This window comes from Coregonus lavaretus (assembly GCF_964263955.1).
Source record: "Coregonus lavaretus genome assembly, contig: HAP1_SCAFFOLD_3197, whole genome shotgun sequence".
Classification (NCBI taxonomy): Eukaryota; Metazoa; Chordata; class Actinopteri; order Salmoniformes; family Salmonidae; genus Coregonus; species Coregonus lavaretus.
Genome location: NW_028159733.1, coordinates 40,208 through 67,113, shown reverse-complemented (window position 1 = coordinate 67,113; position 26,906 = coordinate 40,208). Strand labels below are relative to the sequence as shown.

Below are 26,906 nucleotides of genomic sequence, written 5' to 3'. Positions count from 1 at the left end.
CTTAGACCACTGCGCCACTCGGGAGGCTACCAGGTTAAGGGGCTCAACCCCCCCGGAAGGAGAGTAACAAACATGACAACATACAATAGTTTTATTCTGTTTTCCTTAGGAGACATTTGAATATTAAAACCATAGATTCCAACATTGAGATACATAAACTGAGTGTACAAAACATTAAGAACACCTTTTGCCATCAGAACAGCCTCAATTGGTCGGGGCATGGACTCTACAAGGTGTCGAAAGCGTTCCACAGGGATGCTGGCCCATGTCGACTCCAGTGCTTCCCACAGTTTTGTTAAGTTGGCTGGATGTCCTTTGGGTGGTGTACTGTTCTTGATACACACAGGAAACTGTTCAGCGTCAAAAATCCAGCAGCGTTGCAGTTCTTGACACACTCAAACCGGTGTGCCTGGCACCTACTACCATACCCCGTTCAAAGGCACTTCAATATTTTGTCTTGCCCATTCACCCTCTGAATGGCACACATACATAATCCTTCTTTAACCTGTCTCCTCCCCTTCATCTACACTGATTGAAGTGGATTTAACAAGTGACATCAATAAGGGGTCATAGCTTTCACCTGGTCATTTTGAAGGAAACAAGTTCAATTCTGAGGAGCCATGTCGGCTTGTTACTAACTTACTGAATCAATTCCAATTTCACATTTTTACCTTAACGAGTACCAAACAACTATTTCTAGCTATCTATGCACTGTGGTAGAGTACCCAGTTACCATTTTGTAGGCAATTACTTTTAATTGGTCTGACCTTTTACATTAAGAATTGGAGTAGTGCCAATTGGAGCAGAGCCAAAGTTTTCCTGGAAGAGTCCCAAATGGCACCCTATTCCTTACATAGTGCACTACTTCAGACCTAATAAATATATAAATATAAGGGAGCTTAGTGGGTAAGAGCGTTGTGCCAGTAACCGAAAGGTCGCTGGTTCTAATCCCCGAGCTGACTAGGGGAAAAATCTGTCGATGTGCCCTTAAAGCAAGGCACTTAACCCTAATTGTTCCTGTAAGTCACTCTGGATAAGAGCGTCTGCTAAATGACTCAAATGTATATAGGGAATAGGATGCAGTTTCCCAGCATTTTTTAAAATGGTAGTCAACCAGATATGGTTAAAATTATGTGCACTCACACACAAACATGTGTACTGTATATCCATCACACATGCATCACAACAACATTCAACATGAGGTCTTTTTAAGAAAGTACAGTATATCATGACCAAGCCCTGGAGCCCTGGAGAAAATGGAGCCTTGGAGCCTATTTAAACAGGCCTATTTACATAATGAATATGAATTTGGAGGGCAGAATTAAATTTTAAAGCCTTAGATCTATCACTAAAGGCTTCAGTGAAACAAAAACTACTATATTTAAATTCAAACTGGTTCTCTAGCAGATTATTAAGAATGTCTCACCCCATGTTCAAGAATGGCCTTTTTCCCTTTATTCAGATTACAACCTCTCAAAAATAAATCTACAAAATATCACTATTTTTTCAAAACAAGACATAGAAAGCTTGTTGCAATTTCAGTTTAATCCACCAGAAAAGACAGAACAAATATTACAACAAATATTATGGTTAAACTCAAATATATATATTTTAGAGTAAAAAACAAAAACGGTATAATCTTTGTAAATTACATCATAAATAGGACTGGTGGGGTTGTCACACAGAAATACACTACTGCCAAGGCACACCTGCATTCCAGGTGATTACCTCATAAAGCTGGTTGAGAGAATGCCAAGAGTGTGCAAAGCTGTCATCAAGGCAAAGGGTGGCTACTTTGAAGAATCTCAAATATAAAATATATTTTGATTTGATTAACACGTTTTTGGTTACTACATGATTCCATGTGTCATTTCATAGTTTATGAACTGATAAAATAGTTGGGAAGAGACCTTCGATGTGTTGATTCCATGGCACATGGTTTATGAACTGATACACAAAACAACATTATTGCAACCAATTGAATAATTGTATATATATACATACAGTGAGGGAAAAAAGTATTTGAGCCCCTGCTGATTTTGTACGTTTGCCCACTGACAAAGACATGATCAGTCTATAATTTTAATGGTAGGTTTATTTGAACAGTGAGAGACAGAATAACAACAAAACAATCCAGAAAAACGCATGTAATTTGGGGTCATAGGCAGCATTCCTCCTCCTCCAAACACGGCGAGTTGAGTTGATGCCAAAGAGCTCGATTTTGGTCTCATCTGACCACAACACTTTCACCCAGTTCTCCTCTGAATCATTCAGATGTTCATTGGCAAACTTCAGACGGGCCTGTATATGTGCTTTCTTGAGCAGGGGGACCTTGCGTGCGCTGCAGGATTTCAGTCCTTCACGGCGTAGTGTGTTACCAATTGTTGTCTTGGTGACTATGGTCCCAGCTGCCTTGAGATCATTGACAAGATCCTCCCGTGTAGTTCTGGGCTGATTCCTCACCGTTCTCATGATCATTGCAACTCCACGAGGTGAGATCTTGCATGGAGCCCCAGGCAGAGGGAGATTGACAGTTATTTTGTGTTTCTTCCATTTGCGAATAATCGCACCAACTGTTGTCACCTTCTCACCAAGCTGCTTGGCGATGGTCTTGTAGCACATTCCAGCCTTGTGTAGGTCTACAATCTTGTCCCTGACATCCTTGGAGAGCTCTTTGGTCTTGGCCATGGTGGAGAGTTTGGAATCTGATTGATTGATTGCTTCTGTGGACAGGTGTCTTTTATACAGGTAACAAACTGAGATTAGGAGCACTCCCTTTAAGAGTGTGCTCCTAATCTCAGCTCGTTACCTGTATAAAAGACACCTGGGAGCCAGAAATCTTTCTGATTGAGAGGGGGTCAAATACTTATTTCCCTCATTAAAATGCAAATCAATTTATAACATTTTTGACATGTGTTTTTCTGGATTTTTGTTGTTGTTATTCTGTCTCTCACTGTTCAAATAAACCTACCATTAAAATTATAGACTGATCATGTCTGTCAGTGGGCAAACGGACAAAATCAGCAGGGGATCAAATACTTTTCTCCCCTCACTGTATGTATGTGTATATGGATACAACCATCCCAGCTCTGAAGATTTTGCTATGAAGAGACCGAATAATTTAAATCACTTGTTTTGGTACTGCCCATATGTATACTGAACAAAAATATACTGAACTAAAATAAAACGCAACATGCAACAATTTCATTGATTTTACTGAGTTAGAGTTCATATGAGGAAATCAGTCAAGTGAAATACATTCATTCGGCCCTAATCTATGGATTTCATGACTGGGAATACAGATATGCATCTGTTGGTCACAGATACCGAAAAAAAAAAAAAAATGGGCCTCAGGATCTCGTCACTGTATTTTTGTGCAATCAAATTGCCATAGATAAAATGCAATTGTGTTCGTTATCCGTAGCTTATGCCTGCCCATACCATAACCCCACCGCCACCACAGGGCACTTTGTTCACAACATTGACATCAGCAAACCGCTCTCCCACACAACGCCATACACGTGGGTCTGCGGTTGTGAGGCCGGTTGGACGTAAGACAAATTATGGTCGAGAAATGAACATTCAATTCTCTGGCAACAGCTCTGGTGGACATTCCTGCAGTCAGCATGCCAATTGCACGCTCCCTCAAAACTTGAGACATCTGTGGCATTGTGTTGTGTGACAAAACTGCACATTTTAGTGTGGCCTTTTATTGTCCCCAGCACAAGGTGCACCTGTGTAATGATGATGTTTAATAAGCTTCTTGATATGCCAAACCTGTCAGGTGGATGGAATATCTTGGCGAAGGAGAAATGCTCACTAACAGTGATGGAAACAAATTTGTGCACAAAATTTGATAGAAATAAGCTTTTTGTGTGTATGGAACATTTCAGCTCATAAAACATGGGACCAACACTTTACATGTGTTTATATTTTTGTTCAGTGTACAAAAAAATATATGGGGGATTGGAAATGATGCAGATAATCAATGGCATTGATAGAAGCCACAATATATCTGCAATATTAAAGCTGATCTACTCCCAAATTTAAAAAAAACAAAAAAAACATTGTCTGAATGTCCTTTGGGTGGTGGACCATTCTTGATACACACGGGAAACTGTTGAGTGTGAAAAACCCAGCAGCGTTGCAGTATTTGACACAGACTGGTGCGCCTGGCACCTACTACCATACCCCATTCAAACGCACTTATATATTTTGTCTTGCCCATTCACCCTCTGAATGGCACACATACATAATCCTTCTTTAACCTGTCTCCTCCCCTTCACCTACACTGATTGAAGTGGATTTAACAAGTGACATCAATAAGGGATCAGAAAGAGCTCTGTGTTCTTACTGTTTTGTATAGTTCTTTTTTGGAAAGGGGGGGTGTGGTAAAATTTTTTTATATACTCTTGGGTTTCCAAATGTTTTTTTTAACTGCACTGTTTTGTCTTTCACTTGTCTTGTTTATGTTAATAAATACTCCAAACTAGTCCAAGATCTTCATGGTGTCACCATCCCAGTCTCCTGTGCTTCTAATCCTACATATTCTGAAATCAGTCAGCTAAACACTACTGGCACTACGGGTCGGTAGTCATTTAGGCAGGTTATCTTAGAGTTCTTAGGCACGGGGACTATGGTGGTCTGCTTGAAACATGTTGGTATTACAGACTCAGTCAGGGACATGTTGAAAATGTCAGTGAAGACACTTGCCAGTTGGTCAGGACATGCTCGGAGTACACGTCCTGGTAATCCGTCTGGCCCTGCGGCCTTGTGAATGTTGACCTGCTTAGAAGTCTTACTCACATCGGCTACGGAGAGCGTGATCACATAGTCGTCCGGAACAGCTGGTGCTCTCATGCATAAATAATTAACAGAGTAGCAGCAGCGTAAAAAGATGGGGTGGGGGGGGGGGGCAGTGCAAATAGTCCGGGTAGCCATGATTAGCTGTTTAGGAGTCTTATGGCTTGGGGGTAGAAGCTGTTGAGAAGTCTTTTGGACCTAGACTTGGCACTCCGGTACCGCTTGCCGTGCGGTAGCAGAGAGAACAGTCTATGACTAGGGTGGCTGGAGTCTTTGACAATTTTGAGGGCCTTCCTCTGACACCGCCTGGTATAGAGGTCCTGGATGGCAGGAAGCTTGGCCCCAGTGATGTACTGGGCCGTACGCACTACCCTCTGTAGTGCCTTACGGTCGGAGGCCAAGCAGTTACCATACCAGGCGGTGATGCAACCGGTCAGGATGCTCTCGATGGTGCAGCTGTAGAGACCAGACTACACCCTCTGTTAAGACCAGACTACACCCTCTGTTAAGACCAGACTTCACCCTCTGTTAAGACCAGACTACACCCTCTGTTATTAAGACCAGACTTCACCCTCTGTTAAGACCAGACTTCACCCTCTGTTATTAAGACCAGACTACACCCTCTGTTAAGACCAGACTACACCCTCTGTTAAGACCAGACTACACCCTCTGTTATTAAGACCAGACTACACCCTCTGTTAAGACCATACTTCACCTAGGGCTGTTGCGTATTACAGTCACACTGGCATTACCATCTACTTGTCAACAGTAAAAACGATCTCTGTAGTCTAAGGACTTGATTCAATCCGACCGCTCCTTTTAAAGGCAGTTTTTCTGCGTTCACAGAGACCACATTCACAGTTAACTCTGCATCTGTCGGCTCAATCGGAAATTACCGTTAAATGTCAATAGATCTTCCGCGGTCCGGATTGAATCTAGGGCTAAATCTCTTTATCTCCCCCCAGAAGGAAATGCCTCTCCAGGACCAGCAGTTGGCCCGTCAGCTGATGCGTCTCCATAGCGACATCAACAAACTGAAGATCGAGCAGACGTGTCACCAGCACCGCCGCATGCTCAACGACGCCACCTACGGGCTGGAGGAGAGAGACGAGTTGAGCAACCTGCTCTTTGACTCCCCCGTCACCCCCGGGTTCGGACTCTCCACCCCACTGAGACTCATAGGGGTCACAAAGATGAACATCAACACTCGACGCTTCTCCCTTTGCTAGCATTAGAGAGAGAGAGATAGAAAGAGAGAGAGAGAGAGAGAGAGAGAGAGAGAGAGAGAGAGAGAGAGAGAGAGAGAGAGAGAGAGAGAGAGAGAGCGAGGAGATAGGAGAGAGGAGAGAGAAAGAAAGAGAGAGAGGAGAGAGAAAGAGAGAGCGAGAGAGAGAGAAAGAGAGAGAGAAAGAGAGCGAGAGAGAGAAAGAGAGAGAGAGTGAGAGAGAGAGCGAGAGAGGAGAGAGCGAGAGAGATAGGAGAGAGGAGAGAGAAAGAAAGAGAGAGAGGAGAGAGAAAGAGAGAGCGAGAGAGAGAGAGAGAGAGAGAGAGAAAGAGAGCGAGAGAGAGAGAAAGAGAGGAGAGAGCGCGAGAGAGAGAGAAAGACAGAGAGAGAGAAAGAGAGAGAGCGCGAGAGAGAGAAAGCTCTGCTAGCCACATCTCTGCTAGTAGTGCCAGATTAGGATTCCTGGTTGGAGGTTTCCTACTTATTTTCTTCTGATACTGGGAATGTACAAACCAGGATGTCAGTGTGATGAACATATATATTGTTTTCTATGTCAGTGTGATGAACATATATATTGTTTTCTATGTCAGTGTGATGAACATATATATTGTTTTCTATGTCAGTGTGATGAACATATATATTGTTTTCTATGTCAGTGTGATGAACATATATATTGTTTTCTATGTCAGTGTGATGAACATATAGATTGTTTTCTATGTCAGTGTGATATATAATAATAAGCCATTTAGAAGACGCTTTTATCCAAAGTGACTTACAGTCATGCGTGCATACATTTTTTTATTTGTATGTATGGGTGGTCCCGGGGATCGAACCCACTACCCTGGCGTTACAAGCGCTGTGCTCTACCAGCTGAGCTACAGAGGACCACATGAACATATAGATTGTTTTCTATGTCAGTGTGATGAGCATATAGGGGTTCAACATTCTCATCCAGTCCTTGGCTGGGGTTCAATCAAATGCGCACTGCACTTGACTTTAAAAGGTAATTAATGCATGAGCCGACACCCACAGCGTTGATCATGAATGCACTCTGCACACTTTGGGGAAAATTGACTTTAGAAGGGTACATTGTCGACAGTGCAGTGCGTTTAGCGACAACACGCCTTTGATTTAATCCCGGCCCTAGCCTTGTAACAACCTCCTCTGCCTGCTTTCAGCTCAATGACTGTATTCTGTTTTTCTCCTGAAGGTAAATCTACGTGTCTGTGTTGTACATGTACGATAATGCCTTAATATTGTTTCATACAGAAAGTGATTCAGTCTATTTGACATGGATAGTAACTAAATAATGAATTAAAGTAGTGATGCCTTCTGTTATATTTCCATGGTACTGTTATATATAGACCAGGGGTGTCACACGGCCCGCGATACACTTTAAAATGACTAAAAACACATCGAAACTGTGTAGAAAATGATCACGGACGTTAATAGTCACCTAAATGAAAGCTAGACAGTCAGGGAGCGTTGAAAATTCAAAAAAACGATGGATAAGGGAAATGTTTTTGCAAATTTTTGACAGCGAGAACGTATAACCAATTTTCAGAGTGGCCCTTCAGACCTCGTTGAAGATCGAATGCAGCCCCCCGGGGCAAAGTGAGTTTGACAGCCCTTATATAGACCATACATAAAAGAGGTTAAGGCACTGCATCGCAGTGCTAACTGTGCCACTAGAGATCCTGGTTCAAATCCAGGCTCTGTCGCAGCCGGCCGCGACCGGGAGACCAATGGGGCGGCGCACAATTGGCCCTGCGTCGTCCAGGGTAGGGGAGGGAATGGCCGGCAGCTTTCACCTGGTCAGTCTTTCATGGAAAGAGCAGGTGTCCTTAATATTTTGTACACTCAGTGTAGACTATGCTTAAAATATATACTTTTATCTAGACAGAAATCATTGAAATAATGTTGCCTGTCATTTTGAAGGAAACAAGTTCGATTCGGCTTGTTACTAACTTACTGAATCAATTCCAATTTCACATTTTTACCTTAATGAGTACCAAACAACTATATCTAGCTATCTATGCACTGTGGTAGAGTACATTTACATTACATTTACGTCATTTAGCAGACGCTCTTATCCAGAGCGACTTACAAATTGGTGCATTCACCTTATAATCTTATAACCACTTTACAATTTATTTTCCTTTTTTTGGGGGGGGTGGGTTGGGGTACGGGGGGGGGGTAGAAGGATTACTTTATCCTATCCCAGGTATTCCTTAAAGAGGTGGGGTTTCAAATGTCTCCGGAAGGTGGTGAGTGACTCCGCTGTCCTGGCGTCGTGAGGGAGCTTGTTCCACCATTGGGGTGCCAGAGCAGCGAACAGTTTTGACTGGGCTGAGCGGGAACTGTGCTTCCGCAGAGGAAGGGGAGCCAGCAGGCCAGAGGTGGATGAACGCAATGCCCTCGTTTGGGTGTAGGGACTGATCAGAGCCTGAAGGTACGGAGGTGCCGTTCCCCTCACAGCTCCGTACCCAGTTACCATTTTGTAGGCAATTACTTTTAATTGGTCTGACCTTTTACATTAAGAATTGGAGTAGTGCCAATTGGAGCAGAGCCAAAGTTTTCCTGGATGAGTCCCAAATGGCACCCTATTCCTTACATAGTGCACTACTTCAGACCTAATAAACATATAAATATAAGGTAGCTTAGTGGTTAAGAGCGTTGTGCCAGTAACCGAAAGGTTGCTGGTTCTAATCCCCGAGCCGACTAGGTGAAAAATCTGTCGATGTGCCCTTGAGCAAGGCACTTAACCCTAATTGCTCCTGTAAGTCGCTCTGGATAAGAGCGTCTGCTAAATGACTCAAATGTAAATGTATATAGGGAATAGGATGCAGTTTCCCAGCATTGTTCTAAATGGTAGTCAACCAGATATGGTTAAAATTATGTGCAATCGCCGTGCACTCACACACAAACATGTGTACTGTATATCCATCACAACAACATTCAACATGAGGTCTTTTTAAGAAAGTACAGTATATCATGACCAAGCCCTGGAGCCCTGGAGAAAATGGAGCCTTGGAGCCTATTTAAACAGGCCTATTTACATAATGAATATGAATTTGGAGGGCAGAAATGATTAAATATTAAAGCCTTAGATCTATCACTAAAGGCTTCAGTGAAACAAAAACTACTATATTTAAATTCAAACTGGTTCTCTAGCAGATTATTAAGAATGTCTCACCCCATGTTCAATGGCCTTTTTCCCTTTATTCAGATTACAACCTCTCAAAAATAAATCTCAAAAATATCACTATTTTTCAAAACAAGACATAGAAAGCTGGTTGCAATTTCAGTTTAATCCACCAGAAAAGACAGAACAAATATTACAACAAATATTATGGTTAAACTCAAATATATATTTTTAGAGTAAAAAAACAAAAACCGTATAATCTTTGTAAATTACATCATAAATAGGACTGGTGGGGTTGTCACACAGAAATACACTACTGCCAAGGCACACCTGCATTCCAGGTGATTACCTCATAAAGCTGGTTGAGAGAATGCCAAGAGTGTGCAAAGCTGTCATCAAGGCAAAGGGTGGCTACTTTGAAGAATCTCAAATATAAAATATATTTTGATTTGATTAACACGTTTTTGGTTACTACATGATTCCATGTGTCATTTCATAGTTTATGAACTGATAAAATAGTTGGGAAGAGACCTTCGATGTGTTGATTCCATGGCACATGGTTTATGAACTGATACACAAAACAACATTATTGCAACCAATTGAATAATTGTATATATATACATACAGTGAGGGAAAAAAGTATTTGAGCCCCTGCTGATTTTGTACGTTTGCCCACTGACAAAGACATGATCAGTCTATAATTTTAATGGTAGGTTTATTTGAACAGTGAGAGACAGAATAACAACAAAACAATCCAGAAAAACGCATGTAACTTGGGGTCATAGGCAGCATTCCTCCTCGTCCAAACACGGCGAGTTGAGTTGATGCCAAAGAGCTCGATTTTGGTCTCATCTGACCACAACACTTTCACCCAGTTCTCCTCTGAATCATTCAGATGTTCATTGGCAAACTTCAGACGGGCCTGTATATGTGCTTTCTTGAGCAGGGGGACCTTGCGTGCGCTGCAGGATTTCAGTCCTTCACGGCGTAGTGTGTTACCAATTGTTTTCTTGGTGACTATGGTCCCAGCTGCCTTGAGATCATTGACAAGATCCTCCCGTGTAGTTCTGGGCTGATTCCTCACCGTTCTCATGATCATTGCAACTCCACGAGGTGAGATCTTGCATGGAGCCCCAGGCCGAGGGAGATTGACAGTTATTTTGTGTTTCTTCCATTTGCGAATAATCGCACCAACTGTTGTCACCTTCTCACCAAGCTGCTTGGCGATGGTCTTGTAGCCCATTCCAGCCTTGTGTAGGTCTACAATCTTGTCCCTGACATCCTTGGAGAGCTCTTTGGTCTTGGCCATGGTGGAGAGTTTGGAATCTGATTGATTGATTGCTTCTGTGGACAGGTGTCTTTTATACAGGTAACAAACTGAGATTAGGAGCACTCCCTCAGCTCGTTACCTGTATAAAAGACACCTGGGAGCCAGAAATCTTTCTGATTGAGAGGGGGTCAAATACTTATTTCCCTCATTAAAATGCAAATCAATGTATAACATTTTTGACATGTGTTTTTCTGGATTTTTGTTGTTGTTATTCTGTCTCTCACTGTTCAAATAAACCTACCATTAAAATTATAGACTGATCATGTCTGTCAGTGGGCAAACGGACAAAATCAGCAGGGGATCAAATACTTTTCTCCCCTCACTGTATATATGTATATATGGATACAACCATCCCAGCTCTGAAGATTTTGCTATGAAGAGACCGAATAATTTAAATCACTTGTTTTGGTACTGCCCATATGTATACTGAACTAAAATATACTGAACAAAAATATACTGAACTAAAATATACTGAACAAAAATAAAACGCAACATGCAACAATTTCATTGATTTTACTGAGTTAGAGTTCATATGAGGAAATCAGTCAAGTGAAATACATTCATTCGGCCCTAATCTATGGATTTCATGACTGGGAATACAGATATGCATCTGTTGGTCACAGATACCTAAATAAATAAAAAAATGGGCCTCAGGATCTCGTCACTGTATTTTTGTGCATTCAAATTGCCATAGATAAAATGCAATTGTGTTCGTTATCCGTAGCTTATGCCTGCCCATACCATAACCCCACCGCCACCATGGGGCACTTTGTTCACAACATTGACATCAGCAAACCGCTCTCCCACACAACACCATACACGTGGGTCTGCGGTTGTGAGGCCGGTTGGACGTATGACAAATTATGGTAGAGAAATGAACATTCAATTCTCTGGCAACAGCTCTGGTGGACATTCCTGCAGTCAGCATGTCAATTGCACGCTCCCTCAAAACTTGAGACATCTGTGGCATTGTGTTGTGTGACAAAACTGCACATTTTAGTGTGGCCTTTTATTGTCCCCAGCACAAGGTGCACCTGTGTTATGATGTTGTTTAATCAGCTTCTTGATATGCCACACCTGTCAGGTGGATGGATTATCTTGGCGAAGGAGAAATGCTCACTAACAGGGATGTAAACAAATTTGTGCACAAAATTTGATAGAAATAAGCTTTTTGTGTGTATGGAACATTTCAGCTCATAAAACATGGGACCAACACTTTACATGTGTTTATATTTTTGTTCAGTGTACAAAAAAATATATGGGGGATTGGAAATGATGCAGATAATCAATGGCATTGATAGAAGCCACAATCTATCTGCAATATTAAAGCTGATCTACCCCCAAATAAAAAAAAAACTAAAAAAACATTGTCTGAATGTCCTTTGGGTGGTGGACCATTCTTGATACACACGGGAAACTGTTGAGTGTGAAAAACCCAGCAGCGTTGCAGTATTTGACACAGACTGGTGCGCCTGGCACCTACTACCATACCCCATTCAAACGCACTTATATATTTTGTCTTGCCCATTCACCCTCTGAATGGCACACATACATAATCCTTCTTTAACCTGTCTCCTCCCCTTCATCTACACTGAATGAAGTGGATTTAACAGGTGACATCAATAAGGGATCATAGCTTTCACCTGGATTCACCTGGTCAGTCTGTCATGGAAAGAGCAGGTGTTCTTAATGTTTTGTATCGTTCTTTTTTGTAAAGGGGGGGTGGTAATTTTTTTTTATATACTCTTCGGTTTCCAAATGTTTTTTTAACTGCACTGTTTTGTCTTTCACTTGTCTTGTTTATGTTAATAAATACTCCAAACTAGTCCAAGATCTTCATGGTGTCACCATCCCAGTCTCCTGTGCTTCTAATCCTACATATTCTGAAATCAGTCAGCTAAACACTACTGGCATAAAATTATAATCTGGACCCCCCCCCCCCCCCCCCAAGCCAGGTCAATAGCTTTTTATTTGATTTGATTCCTTCCCTTTAAAAATCAGGGACTGACTTAAGACCTGGGAAACCAGGTGGGTACAATTATTTCTCATCAGGTGGAACAGGAAAAACATCAGTAGTCCGGATCTCGTAGGCGTAGGGTAAAGATTTAAATACCCCTGTACTACACTGTATCACGCTGCCTTCACTGTGAACGATACCGCCATCAGGGAGCTAGTGGACAGGCCACTCAATGCCAGTGTTGGTTAGAACCTCAATATTGCCAAAGTGTAGAGGAGAAAGAATCACATTAGTAATAGCCAAATAGAAAAGCCAACTCCTGTATGTTAAAAGTATATGTTGTTATTTAATAACGCAAGAGCTGTACAGTACAAGTCAGAATGACATCATCACAAGGGGACAGAGACTGGGCAGCAGTAGCTACTTTATGGCTGTGTCCAAAAAATTACACCTTATTCTGTATTTAGTGCACTATTTTTTGACCAGGGCCCATAGGGTGCCATTTGGGAGGCAGAATGTATCTGAAGACACCAATGACTGGTGAAAGGGGAAGGTCAGAGAGGAAACGCATCTCAATGATCGACGGCCGCCATTTAATTTTCCAGACGATTATACATGATTGACAGTTCTTTCTCCGGACGATTCTACATGTTGAATCGTCACCTTTGTCAACGCCCAGCAGGTGATCTAGTATGCATGGCTGAAGGTACGGTTGGTTTGGTCTGTCTGCGCTATGAGAAGAGATTGTAAGTCGCTCTGGATAAGAGCGTCTGCTAAATGACTAAAAAATGTTTAAAAAAAAAAATTGGGCATGGAATTGTTAAATCAGCCAGAAACTGGATTTGTCAGATATGTTCTCCATCCAGATATTCTGAATGGGAGTGTTCAGTTTTACAATACGAAGTCACATTTTATCAACAGCTCTCGTTGATTGAGATAAGACAAAGGTAAACGTTAATAGAATGTTAGGCTAAGGCTAAATGCTAGGCTAAATGCTAGGCTAAGGCTAAAGCCACATGCTAGGCAAAATGCTAAGGCTAAATGCTAAGGCTAAGGCTAAGTGTAAAACATAAAACCACAACAAAATAATAAGTATACAAAACACAAATTCCGAACCCCAAAGAGCACTCTATTCCCTATTTAGTGCACTACTTTTGACGAGGGGCCCATAGGGCTCTGGTAAAAAGTAGTGCACTATATAAGGAATAGGGTGCATTTGGAACGCACACAAACGAAAGCAGTAAATATGCAGAGGAGAAAATACTTGGTGGATTAAGTTACCCCCCCCCTCCCCATCAAAATCCATCAGTTTAAACTAGAGATATCCGTTTTCTTCCATTGAACCACAATCCACCACATCTGCCGATGTTGCACTTCCACATCTGCGGTGAAAGGTGATAGCTGGAGCGGTGTTTGTCAGACCATGAGACATCCTGAAAATCAAGTCTTCTCGCGAAAAACGTCTGTAGCGTCCGAACGGTTTGGCCTGCAAACTATTATGATAAAAGATGACTCTCACGATGGTGTTCTCGGTTTTGCTCTACGACCCCCACAAGCATCGAACCCGGTACCAGTTGCGAAAAATGCATGGAAGTATATATGGAGATAGTTTAGTGCCGAAAATAAGGGGTCAAATACATAAACAAATAATACAAAAACAAAAAAATCTTTCTTATATCTCTCAGATATAGAACAGACACTTCAGAACAAACTTCCTTTAGATCGTTTTATTACTATCTGTTATTCAATGCTTTTGTATGGGGCTAATGGAAGTAAGGCCAAATTCACCGTTTCATCAAATCATTTAAAATATATATTTTTTTATACTTCAAGGGGTCTTAAAATTCAAAATCAAATAGCTAAAATGTCCTTGGTATGACCTTCTGAAAACAATTTCATATGTCAGCTTAGTAGAACCCCACATCGCCCCCCCGTCTTAGACAGGGGCTGAGGCTGTAGAAGGTTAAATTACCTTAAAGAATAAATATTAGTTAGAAATACAGGCTAACTACATACGTTAACCTAAGTCATTATATAATATTCAATATTCCATGTCCAGGCACATCTTTTGGTGATTCTGTCTGCGTCTCAAATGGCACCCTATTTCCTAGATAGTGCACATGTGACTGACTGACCTACACAATAATATTGAGTCGTTAATTATTAATGATCCAAGGTGATTTGTAGATCAGTCAGTCTCGACTCGCCTTTAAAGGTCGGCTGCAATGTGGAACGCACCCATTGCGAAACGAGACACCAGACAGAGCATTTTGGGTATTCATGACGGCTGCCCTCAGGAGGGTGACTCAGCTTCATCCTGGTCACTGATGGCAGATACTGCCAATAACGATACAAACCCCAGAGACTGAAAAGGCTGCCATTCAGTCAGTTCCTAAAAACCACTATGAACGGATCAATAAAGTTATTTGAATGGACGAGGAAAACAACAAATGGCTCACAGAGAGCGAATCGGTCCACTGGCTCATACTGAGAGTTGATTGGCCCGCTGGCTCACACTGAAAGCTGATTGGCCATGATGCACAGCATGTCATCATCAGGGGGTTGGATCTGGGCTGGATGGATCGTCCTCTATGTAGGTTCAGGACGAGTTAGGGACAAGGGGGGACGAGTTAGGGACTAGGGGGGACGAGTTAGGGACTAGGGGGGACGAGTTAGGGACTAGGGGGGACGAGTTAGGGACTAGGGGGGACGAGTTAGGGACTAGGGGGGACGAGTTAGGGACTAGGGGGGACGAGTTAGGGACTAGGGGGGACGAGTTAGGGACTAGGGGGGACGAGTTAGGGACTAGGGGGGACGAGTTAGGGACTAGGGGGGACGAGTTAGGGACTAGGGTGTGACCCCCTCTTGGTCCATACTAACGCCCAGAGCCTCTATATCATTACTGATATCAGAGATCATGCGGTCCCACTCGTCTCCTTCGGAGGGCGCCAACCCTTCGTCAGACCCGCCTCCGTCCCCTCCCGCCGCCCCGTTCCCATTGGTGGTTGAGTCGGAGGCGGAGCTGGCGGTGCGGCGGTAGCGTCCGAAGCTGTCGGTGATGATGCCACGGCCGTCCTTAACGCCGATGGTCTCCAGGAAGTTCTCAAAGTGTTGGCTGTCCTTCTCTGGGATGAACGGCCTCAGACCTGGATGGACATGGGATCGGACGGGGAAAAAGGACAATGCACAGACAGTCTGAATCACAGAGCCAGGGCTCTACGCTGACCTATTTTTAAAGTTGAAAAATGTAGGCGCACACAACGAAATTTAGGAGCACAATGAAAAATATGAAGTTATAAAGCTAGAATCCTTAATTTTTCTAGGCTCACTGGTGCGCCCAAATAAATATTCCAAGTCACACACCAAATATTTAGGCGCATGTGCGAGTAAAATGGTCGCCCTGTAGAACCCTGACAGCATATGCTTGTGTGAACTGAAATAGCGGAGACTCATTTCACAGTCAAGCTGAAACAGCAGGGTCCTGATCAATAAGGCACAACAAAGCAAAAATAGGGATTGGGAAACACAAAATAAGCATTCTCATTGGTCAAGCTCAGGTAAAAACCTCCCGTTCGTTTTCACTCCATTTCCTGCTGCTCGGCTTGACCTCTAAACACAGCCCCATGTTTGACCTTTCACCCTGTGACCCCAGACAGGAAGTAGTTCTCACCCAGTAGGAGGAACTTCCTGCTGTCCCCGTAGAGCTGACGGAGGTTGATACAGAACTCATGGACGGACGCTCCGTTACGGTATTCGTGAAGAAGAGTAGCAAACTGCTGGATCTCCTGAGACGACAACTTGGTACGCAGCTAATAGAGGAGGAGAGAGAGACAGAGCGAGAGACACAGAGACACAGAGAGAGACACAGAGAGAGACACAGAGAGAGAGAGAGAGAGAGAGAGAGAGAGAGAGAGAGAGAGAGAGAGAGAGAGAGAGAGAGAGAGAGAGAGACACAGAGAGAAATGAGTGAAAACATGGAGGTGAAATGTCACAACCTGTAGGATATAGCAGTAAAGCTCTGATAGAAGAGAATGTAGTTGAGCATTGTGATTGTAAATGTTTTTAATGCATCGTGTTCTTGCGTAATGTGTACACACTGGCTACTTCCTGCTGACCTCTTTGACAGGTCCCCCTCCAAAAAGAGGTTTCTAACCTCAAGGGTCTTCTCCTGGTTAAATAAAATGAGACGGTGCTCTATAAAATATGTTGCATGCTCTTTTAAGCCAAAGCCCCAACCTCATAGTTACATGCATGCACCCACCCTACCGTGGTCATGTAGTCTTGTAGCAGCTCTGTGGCGGTGGTGCTCAGCTCTCCTTCGCTGGCCGTCTTGGTCTGAGGGGAGGCTGGGGTGGAGGAAGGGGACGGAGAGTCACCCCCTGCCTCCAGCGAACCCTGGAAAGAACTATAGGACAAACAGAACCACATCAATAGAACCCTACAGAACCTCAGAAAGCTGTCATGGTCAAAACATATGGATGCTAAAATGGGAAGAGGTCTGTCCATGATGGGGCATTGCTCTGCCTTCTTGTTGTCCCAGTCGACCAGACAGGTCCTACAGGCCCTAGTTTTGTCCCACCTGGACAACTGCCCAGATGTGTGGTCATGTGCAGCAAAGAGGAACATAGGTAAATAGCAGTTGGTCCTGAACAAAGCAGCACGTATCGCACCTACAGTGCATTCGGTAAGTATTCAGACCCCTTGACTTTTCCCACATTTTGTTACGTTACAGCCTTATTCTAAAATTGATTAAATAGTTTTTTCCCCCCATCATCAATCTACACACAATAACCCATAATGACAAAGCAAAACAAGGTTTTTAGAAATGTTTGCAAATGTATTAAAAATAAAAAACAGGTGTGCCAAGCTTGCAGCGTCATACCCAAGAAGACTCGAGGCTGTAATCGCTGCCAAAGGTGCTTCAACAAAGTACTGAGTAAAGGGTCTGAATACTTATGTAAAATGTGATGTTATTTTTTTTGTGAGAAACAATTCTGAAAACATGTTTCTGTTTTGTCATTATGGGGTATTGTGTGTAGATTGATGATGGGGGGAAAAAACAATTGAATCAAGTTTAGAATAAGGCTGTAACGTAACAAAATGTGGAAAAAGTAAAGGGGTCTGAATACTTTCCGAATGCACTGTAAATGCATAACACAGACATAATTCCAGCTACTTACAAGGTGCTGGCCTCTGCTTCGAAGGCTTCCTTAAGGTCCACCTTACTTGAAGAGTCGTCTTCACAATTAGAAAACATAAATGGATTCATATTAATAATAAATAAATTAACATTTTTTGTTCAACATATTCAACTGCTTTTATTTCTTGTATTTATTGCTGCTCTTAGTATGAAAAAGTGAAAACATTTTGAGCTGGGCAGAGCCTCATCACTGTAGAGAGCACAGGAGGCTGGTGCCACCTTAATTGGGGAGGACGGGCTCGTGGTAACGACTGGAGCGGAATCAGTGGAATGGTATCAAATACATCAAACACATGGTTTCCAGGTCTTTGATGCCATTCCATTTGCTCCGTTCCAGCCATTATTATGAGCCGTTCCCCACTCAGCAGCCTCCACTGGCAGAGAGAGGTGTCAGTGTCTGTGTGGGATTGATAATTGATTGATTGGTTAACTGATTGATTATTGATTGATTGGTTAACTGATTGATTGATAATTGATTGATTGGTTAACTGATTGATTGATAATTGATTGATTGGTTAACTGATTGATTGATAATTGATTGATTGGTTAACTGATTGATTGATAATTGATTGATTGGTTAACTGATTGATTGATAATTGATTGATTGGTTAACTGATTGATTGATAATTGATTGATTGGTTAACTGATTGACGTCCTCACCACTGTAGAGAGAGAGGTGCCTGGTGGGGGTGGTGGCTCCGTCAAAGATGGCCCTGTCCAGGAAGTCTATAGTGGACTCAGTGTAAACGATCTGGAACACCTGGGAGAGCAGGAGACACAACTCCTCTGCTGCCGCCTGCAGACCACAGGAAACAGAGGAAGAAGTTCAAATAACATATTCCATTTGTTTTGCGTTAGTCATGAACATTCGCTGATGTTAGCTAACAGTCTGACAAGGTAGTGAGTGTTGTCTACAGTCAGTAAGTGTTAGTTACCTTGTTGTCTACAGCCAGTAGGGAGTGTTAGTTACCTTGTTGTCTACAGCCAGTAGGAGTGTTAGTTACCTTGTTGTCTACAGTCAGTAGGGAGTGTTAGTTACCTTGTTGTCTACAGCCAGTAGGAGTGTTAGTTACCTTGTTGTCTACAGCCAGTAGGAGTGTTAGTTACCTTGTTGTCTACAGCCAGTAGGGAGTGTTAGTTACCTTGTTGTCTACAGCCAGTAGGGAGTGTTAGTTACCTTGTTGTCTACAGCCAGTAGGAGTGTTAGTTACCTTGTTGTCTACAGCCAGTAGGGAGTGTTAGTTACCTTGTTGTCTACAGCCAGTAGGAGTGTTAGTTACCTTGTTGTCTACAGCCAGTAGGAGTGTTAGTTACCTTGTTGTCTACAGCCAGTAGGGAGTGTTAGTTACCTTGTTGTCTACAGTCAGTAGGGAGTGTTAGTTACCTTGTTGTCTACAGTCAGTAGGGAGTGTTAGTTACCTTGTTGTCTACAGTCAGTAGGGAGTGTTAGTTACCTTGTTGTCTACAGTCAGTAGGGAGTGTTAGTTACCTTGTTGTCTACAGTCAGTAGGGAGTGTTAGTTACCTTGTTGTCTACAGCCAGTAAGTGTTAGTTACCTTGTTGTCTACAGCCAGTAGGAGTGTTAGTTACCTTGTTGTCTACAGCCAGTAAGTGTTAGTTACCTTGTTGTCTACAGCCAGTAGGAGTTTTAGTTACCTTGTTGTCTACAGCCAGTAGGAGTGTTAGTTACCTTGTTGTCTACAGTCAGTAGGGAGTGTTAGTTACCTTGTTGTCTACAGTTAGTAGGGAGTGTTAGTTACCTTGTTGTCTACAGCCAGTAGGAGTGTTAGTTACCTTGTTGTCTACAGTCAGTAGGAGTGTTAGTTACCTTGTTGTCTACAGTCAGTAGGAGTGTTAGTTACCTTGTTGTCTACAGCCAGTAGGGAGTGTTAGTTACCTTGTTGTCTACAGTCAGTAGGAGTGTTAGTTACCTTGTTGTCTACAGTCAGTAGGAGTGTTAGTTACCTTGTTGTCTACAGCCAGTAGGGAGTGTTAGTTACCTTGTTGTCTACAGCCAGTAGGAGTGTTAGTTACCTTGTTGTCTACAGCCAGTAGGAGTGTTAGTTACCTTGTTGTCTACAGCCAGTAGGGAGTGTTAGTTACCTTGTTGTCTACAGCCAGTAGGGAGTGTTAGTTACCTTGTTGTCTACAGTCAGTAGGAGTGTTAGTTACCTTGTTGTCTACAGCCAGTAGGGAGTCTTAGTTACCTTGTTGTCTACAGTCAGTAGGAGTGTTAGTTACCTTGTTGTCTACAGCCAGTAGGGAGTGTTAGTTACCTTGTTGTCTACAGTCAGTAGGGAGTGTTAGTTACCTTGTTGTCTACAGCCAGTAAGTGTTAGTTACCTTGTTGTCTACAGCCAGTAGGAGTGTTAGTTACCTTGTTGTCCACAGCCAGTAGGGAGTGTTGTCTACAGCCAGTAGGAGTGTTAGTTACCTTGTTGTCTACAGCCAGTAAGTGTTAGTTACCTTGTTATCCACAGCCAGTAGGAGTGTTAGTTACCTTGTTGTCTACAGCCAGTAAGTGTTAGTTACCTTGTTATCCACAGCCAGTAGGAGTGTTAGTTACCTTGTTGTCCACAGCCAGTAGGAGTGTTAGTTACCTTGTTGTCTACAGTCAGTAGGGAGTGTTAGTTACCTTGTTGTCCACAGCCAGTAGGAGTGTTAGTTACCTTGTTATCCACAGCCAGTAGGAGTGTTAGTTACCTTGTTGTCCACAGCCAGTAGGAGTGTTAGTTACCTTGTTATCCACAGCCAGTAGGAGTGTTAGTTACCTTGTTGTCTACAGCCAGTAAGTGTTAGTTACCTTGTTGTCTACAGCCAGTAGGAGTGTTAGTTACCTTGTTGTCTACAGCCAGTAGGGAGTGTTAGTTACCTTGTTGTCTACAGCCAGTAGGGAGTGTTAGTTACCTTGTTGTCTACAGCCAGTAGGAGTGTTAGTTACCTTGTTGTCTACAGTCAGTAGGGAGTGTTAGTTACCTTGTTGTCTACAGCCAGTAGGGAGTGTTAGTTACCTTGTTGTCTACAGCCAGTAGGAGTGTTAGTTACCTTGTTGTCTACAGCCAGTAGGGAGTGTTAGTTACCTTGTTGTCTACAGCCAGTAGGAGTGTTAGTTACCTTGTTGTCTACAGTCAGTAGGAGTGTTAGTTACCTTGTTGTCTACAGTCAGTAGGAGTGTTAGTTACCTTGTTGTCTACAGCCAGTAGGGAGTGTTAGTTACCTTGTTGTCTACAGCCAGTAGGGAGTGTTAGTTACCTTGTTGTCTACAGTCAGTAGGAGTGTTAGTTACCTTGTTGTCTACAGCCAGTAGGGAGTGTTAGTTACCTTGTTGTCTACAGCCAGTAGGGAGTGTTAGTTACCTTGTTGTCTACAGCCAGTAGGAGTGTTAGTTACCTTGTTGTCTACAGCCAGTAAGTGTTAGTTACCTTGTTGTCTACAGTCAGTAGGGAGTGTTAGTTACCTTGTTGTCTACAGCCAGTAGGAGTGTTAGTTACCTTGTTGTCTACAGCCAGTAAGTGTTAGTTACCTTGTTGTCTACAGTCAGTAGGGAGTGTTAGTTACCTTGTTGTCTACAGCCAGTAGGAGTGTTAGTTACCTTGTTGTCTACAGCCAGTAGGAGTGTTAGTTACCTTGTTGTCTACAGCCAGTAGGAGTGTTAGTTACCTTGTTGTCTACAGCCAGTAGGGAGTGTTAGTTACCTTGTTGTCTACAGCCAGTAGGAGTGTTAGTTACCTTGTTGTCTACAGTCAGTAGGGAGTGTTAGTTACCTTGTTGTCTACAGCCAGTAGGGAGTGTTAGTTACCTTGTTGTCTACAGCCAGTAGGAGTGTTAGTTACCTTGTTGTCTACAGCCAGTAGGGAGTGTTAGTTACCTTGTTGTCTACAGTCAGTAGGGAGTGTTAGTTACCTTGTTGTCTACAGCCAGTAGGGAGTGTTAGTTACCTTGTTGTCTACAGCCAGTAGGAGTGTTAGTTACCTTGTTGTCTACAGTCAGTAGGGAGTGTTAGTTACCTTGTTGTCTACAGCCAGTAGGGAGTGTTAGTTACCTTGTTGTCTACAGTCAGTAGGAGTGTTAGTTACCTTGTTGTCTACAGTCAGTAGGAGTGTTAGTTACCTTGTTGTCTACAGCCAGTAGGAGTGTTAGTTACCTTGTTGTCTACAGCCAGTAGGAGTGTTAGTTACCTTGTTGTCTACAGCCAGTAGGGAGTGTTAGTTACCTTGTTGTCTACAGCCAGTAGGGAGTGTTAGTTACCTTGTTGTCTACAGTCAGTAGGGAGTGTTAGTTACCTTGTTGTCTACAGCCAGTAGGAGTGTTAGTTACCTTGTTGTCTACAGTCAGTAAGTGTTAGTTACCTTGTTGTCTACAGCCAGTAGGGAGTGTTAGTTACCTTGTTGTCTACAGCCAGTAGGAGTGTTAGTTACCTTGTTGTCTACAGCCAGTAGGAGTGTTAGTTACCTTGTTGTCTACAGCCAGTAGGGAGTGTTAGTTACCTTGTTGTCTACAGCCAGTAGGGAGTGTTAGTTACCTTGTTGTCTACAGCCAGTAGGAGTGTTAGTTACCTTGTTGTCTACAGCCAGTAAGTGTTAGTTACCTTGTTGTCTACAGCCAGTAGGGAGTGTTAGTTACCTTGTTGTCTACAGCCAGTAGGAGTGTTAGTTACCTTGTTGTCTACAGCCAGTAGGGAGTGTTAGTTACCTTGTTGTCTACAGCCAGTAGGGAGTGTTAGTTACCTTGTTATCCACAGTCAGTAGGGAGTGTTAGTTACCTTGTTGTCTACAGCCAGTAGGAGTGTTAGTTACCTTGTTGTCTACAGCCAGTAGGGAGTGTTAGTTACCTTGTTGTCTACAGCCAGTAGGGAGTGTTAGTTACCTTGTTGTCTACAGCCAGTAGGAGTGTTAGTTACCTTGTTGTCTACAGTCAGTAGGAGTGTTAGTTACCTTGTTGTCTACAGCCAGTAGGAGTGTTAGTTACCTTGTTGTCTACAGCCAGTAGGAGTGTTAGTTACCTTGTTGTCTACAGCCAGTAGGGAGTGTTAGTTACCTTGTTGTCTACAGCCAGTAGGAGTGTTAGTTACCTTGTTGTCTACAGCCAGTAGGAGTGTTAGTTACCTTGTTATCCACAGCCAGTAAGTGTTAGTTACCTTGTTGTCTACAGTCAGTAGGAGTGTTAGTTACCTTGTTGTCTACAGCCAGTAGGAGTGTTAGTTACCTTGTTGTCTACAGCCAGTAGGGAGTGTTAGTTACCTTGTTGTCTACAGTCAGTAGGGAGTGTTAGTTACCTTGTTGTCCACAGCCAGTACTAGCAGACAGCAGACCTCTACCAGTACAGGTCCACTCTCAGACAGGTCAGGACAGGTACTGGGGCACGGGGACACACCTGCCTCCTGGGCTGGAGAACAACACAGAGAGAGAGAGAGAGAGCACACCATCAACATTACACTCATAATAATTTGGGACGTGCATATTTCCCTTTCAAGATGACTCGAATCGTATCTAGATACACGGGTTCTGATACGATACAGGAACCATTCGTTTTTAGCTTGAAACGATTCGGTTTGATTAGAGGAACGAATTGATGCGATTTGGTTCGATACGATTCGATGCACTAACATTTGTTGCATAAAAACATTACATTTTCCATTCTACATTAAAACTACTGCTGACCTGGGCCTCTCTGAGCTGGATCGGTCTGCTATATTTCCTCATGTATGTTTTCATGGAAAACAAGGACATTTCTAAGTGACCCCAAACTGTTGAACGGTAGTGTAGGTGGTTAGGTACCTGTCTTGAGCACCACCAGGTGTAGTGAGGTATTTACCTGTCTTGAGCACCACCAGGTGTAGTGAGGTATTTACCCGTCTTGAGCACCACCAGGTCTAGTGAGGTATTTACCCTGAGTGGCGCAGTGGTCTAAGGCACTGCATCGCAGTGCAAACTGTGCCACTAGAGATCCTGATTCGAATCCAGACTCTGTCGCAGCCGGCCGCGACCGGGAGACTCATGGGCGGCGCACAATTGGCCCAGCGTCGTCCAGGGTAGGGGAGGGAATGGCCGGCAGGGATGTAGCTCAGTTGATAGAGCATGGTGTTTGCAACGCCAGGGTTGTGGGTTTGATTCCCACGGGGGGCCAGTATAAAAAAAAAAAATGTATTCACTAACTGTAAGTCGCTCTGGATAAGAGCGTCTGCTAAATGACTAAAATGTAAATGTAAAATGTAGTGAGGTATTTACCCGCTTGAGCACCACCAGGTGTAGTGAGGTATTTACCCGTCTTGAGCACCACCAGGTGTAGTGAGGTATTTACCCGTCTTGAGCACCACCAGGTGTAGTGAGGTATTTACCCGTCTTGAGCACCACCAGGTGTAGTGAGGTATTTACCCGTCTTGAGCACCACCAGGTGTAGTGAGGTATTTACCCGTCTTGAGCACCACCAGGTGTAGTGAGGTATTTACCCGTCTTGAGCACCACCAGGTGTAGTGAGGTATTTACCCGTCTTGAGCACCACCAGGTGTAGTGAGGTATTTACCCGTCTTGAGCACCACCAGGTGTAGTGAGGTATTTACCCGTCTTGAGCACCACCAGGTGTAGTGAGGTATTTACCCGTCTTGAGCACCACCAGGTGTAGTGAGGTATTTACCCGTCTTGAGCACCACCAGGTGTAGTGAGGTATTTACCCGTCTTGAGCACCACCAGGTGCGGTGAGGTATTTACCCGTCTTGAGCACCACCAGGTGCGGTGAGGTATTTACCTGTCTTGAGCACCACCAGGTGCGGTGAGGTATTTACCCGTCTTGAGCACCACCAGGTGCAGTGAGGTATTTACCTGTCTTGAGCACCACCAGGTGTAGTGAGGTATTTACCTGTCTTGAGCACCACCAGGTGTAGTGAGGTATTTACCTGTCTTGAGCACCACCAGGTGTAGTGAGGTATTTACCTGTCTTGAGCACCACCAGGTGTAGTGAGGTATTTACCTGTCTTGAGCACCACCAGGTGTAGTGAGGTATTTACCTGTCTTGAGCACCACCAGGTGTAGTGAGGTATTTACCTGTCTTGAGCACCACCAGGTGTAGTGAGGTATTTACCCGTCTTGAGCACCACCAGGTGTAGTGAGGTATTTACCTGTCTTGAGCACCACCAGGTGTAGTGAGTCGTCTCGTATGTAAGACACGGCAGCGATATCGTGGATGGGAACACGCAGGATGATATCCTCTCCGTCCCGCCACACCAGCTTCACGTTATAGGCCGACAGACTGACCACTGCATCCTGCTCCGAAGTCAGCTGACCCGCCAACTGGTGGGACTTCTAGGTAACCAGAAAAATTACGTGACAGTTTCACCCATGTTGTTCCCATGGCAACACAATACATCCCATGACTCGTGACCATGACGTTTATAATAATTCTAAGTCTAAAATGTAGTATTTTCTTTGTAAAGTCATGGCAAAGCAAAATATCAGAGGCTTTATTAAAAATGACAAAAAATAAAAGATGACACTTTTTTATTTTACCTCTGAGTAAAATCTTGACTTTTAAAATTCTTTAGTGCACTATACAGGGAGCCATTTGAGATGCGGCGAAACAGCTTACCCTGGCATTGTCGATGAGCTGTAAGACCTCCGTTCGACTGGAGGGGTTCAGGTATCCCGGTACTGACGTCAGCTGGCCCAAGTACTACAGAACACACAGGTTACATTGGAAACAGGTTAAACAGAGACAAACCTGGGACGCGTAGCTGTCACCAACACTAGTCAGTCAAGGGCCTTGACCTCTGACCTCTCACCTTGACTTCCTTCTCTACGTAGTCATTGAGCAGGATGTCAGGGTCGATGCGGTGGTCGGGGAGGGAGAAGGTGTGGAGGGCACGGCGTTCTGTAGCCTTCTCCTGAGCCTTCTTATCCCGACCCTTCTCTCCCTTCAGAAACACACGCTTGAAGGGAGACACGATACCCGGCTGCAGGGGGGGGGAGGTATCGTATTAATTCATTCACAGCAACAAAGTATCCATTACATATTAATAACATAAAGTCGACCTATAAGCTAAACCAACAAATCCGCATAGGCTAAGCCTACAAAACCTATGTTACCCAATACAGCATGTTCCGAAAATATTAACCATTAGCATTTAACAGCTAAAAATAAACACAAATCCAAAACACGACATTAGCCATGTGGTTTTATATGACGCTGTGAACGTTACATAGATGAATAAATGATGACGTCATCAACATTTACTGTAAAAAGCTGCTGTTGTATACACACACACACACACACACACACACACAGTTGGCCAGTCCATGGTCTTAAGTAACTAACCACACAGACACTGATTCCGTCTAAGAAACAGAAACATCCACACTTTCCTTCCGTTCTCCAAAATGTAAAAAAAAAAGTTCACATTAAACTAAAGTAGAACACACGTTTACGCTCCACTTACAATGTAGACCGAGCAACGTTGTTCCTGTTCAGGCTATCTGCTGAAGAACGCTGCTACAGCACCACTAAATACAGCAGCAAGAGTAGCAGCAAAATGAAGAGCTCCATCAGCGCGTTGACCACGTCACCCATGATGACAGATCACACAACTAATAAACAAAGGAAACAAACTTGACGCAGAGCGTTACCAACACCATCTATTCCTACCTCAGTCTCCATGTAGCCTCACTGAAGGAGGACCTGTCTGTGTCTGCCTGTTGTCTGTTTGAGGCGGTCACTAGGATGGTGTGTGACGGAGATAGTCTAGTCACTGGCTGGTGTGTGACGGAGATAGTCTAGTCACTGGGTGGTGTGTGACGGAGATAGTCTAGTCACTGGCTGGTGTGTGACGGAGATAGTCTAGTCACTGGGTGGTGTGTGACGGAGATAGTCTAGTCACTGGATGGTGTGTGACGGAGATAGTCTAGTCACTGAGTGGTGTCTGACAGGTTATTTTTTTTAACCCCTGCTAAATTCCCAATCTGACCATCTTCCATCATGGCCACCTAATCATCCCCTCCTCTCCCCTGTAACTATTCCCTAGGGTCGTGGCTGTAATGAGAATGTGTTCAAGACAAATTACCTGGTAAAATAAAAAACGATACAAAAAAAAACTGGGCAGTGTCTGGCTGATAGCCTGGTCACTGGGCAGTGTCTGGCTGATAGCCTGGTCACTGGGCAGTGTCTGGCTGATAGCCTGGTCACTGGGCAGTGTCTGGCTGATAGCCTGGTCACTGGGCAGTGTCTGGCTGATAGCCTGGTCACTGGGCAGTGTCTGGC

The 26,906-nt window shown here is 43.6% G+C and overlaps 1 protein-coding gene and 2 long non-coding RNA genes across 6 annotated transcripts in view; all 3 read right to left on the bottom strand.

The window, feature by feature from the left end:
• Positions 1 to 12,786: 12,786 nt before the first annotated feature.
• LOC311122494 (cerebral cavernous malformations protein 2 homolog) overlaps positions 12,787 to 26,906 on the bottom strand; it is a 30,641-nt gene continuing 16,521 nt past the window's right edge. Inside the window, exons 2-10 of the mRNA XM_084196838.1 lie at positions 25,435 to 25,605; positions 25,242 to 25,325; positions 24,775 to 24,958; positions 22,936 to 23,045; positions 18,321 to 18,456; positions 17,641 to 17,698; positions 16,727 to 16,865; positions 16,131 to 16,269; positions 12,787 to 15,606 (exon numbers count right to left, since the gene is read on the bottom strand). Of these exons, the coding sequence (XP_084052964.1) occupies positions 15,308 to 15,606; positions 16,131 to 16,269; positions 16,727 to 16,865; positions 17,641 to 17,698; positions 18,321 to 18,456; positions 22,936 to 23,045; positions 24,775 to 24,958; positions 25,242 to 25,325; positions 25,435 to 25,605 (1,320 nt within the window). The 3' untranslated portion in view covers positions 12,787 to 15,307. The remainder of the gene's footprint in view (positions 15,607 to 16,130; positions 16,270 to 16,726; positions 16,866 to 17,640; positions 17,699 to 18,320; positions 18,457 to 22,935; positions 23,046 to 24,774; positions 24,959 to 25,241; positions 25,326 to 25,434; positions 25,606 to 26,906) is intronic.
• Positions 20,252 to 20,919, bottom strand: LOC311122497. 3 transcript variants are annotated; one of them, XR_014612458.1, is made up of 4 exons: positions 20,843 to 20,919; positions 20,602 to 20,740; positions 20,498 to 20,567; positions 20,252 to 20,295 (listed from the first exon to the last, which is right to left on the bottom strand). It is a non-coding gene; the product is annotated as an uncharacterized lncRNA (long non-coding RNA). The 3 variants fall into 3 exon arrangements; XR_014612459.1 differs by having other exon boundaries at positions 20,637 to 20,740; XR_014612457.1 differs by having other exon boundaries at positions 20,498 to 20,740.
• LOC311122496 lies at positions 20,956 to 21,944 on the bottom strand. Of its 2 annotated transcripts, none has more exons than XR_014612455.1 (3): positions 21,839 to 21,944; positions 21,425 to 21,598; positions 20,956 to 21,016 (listed from the first exon to the last, which is right to left on the bottom strand). It is a non-coding gene; the product is annotated as an uncharacterized lncRNA (long non-coding RNA). The 2 variants fall into 2 exon arrangements; XR_014612456.1 differs by lacking the exon at positions 20,956 to 21,016 and having other exon boundaries at positions 21,338 to 21,459; positions 21,494 to 21,598.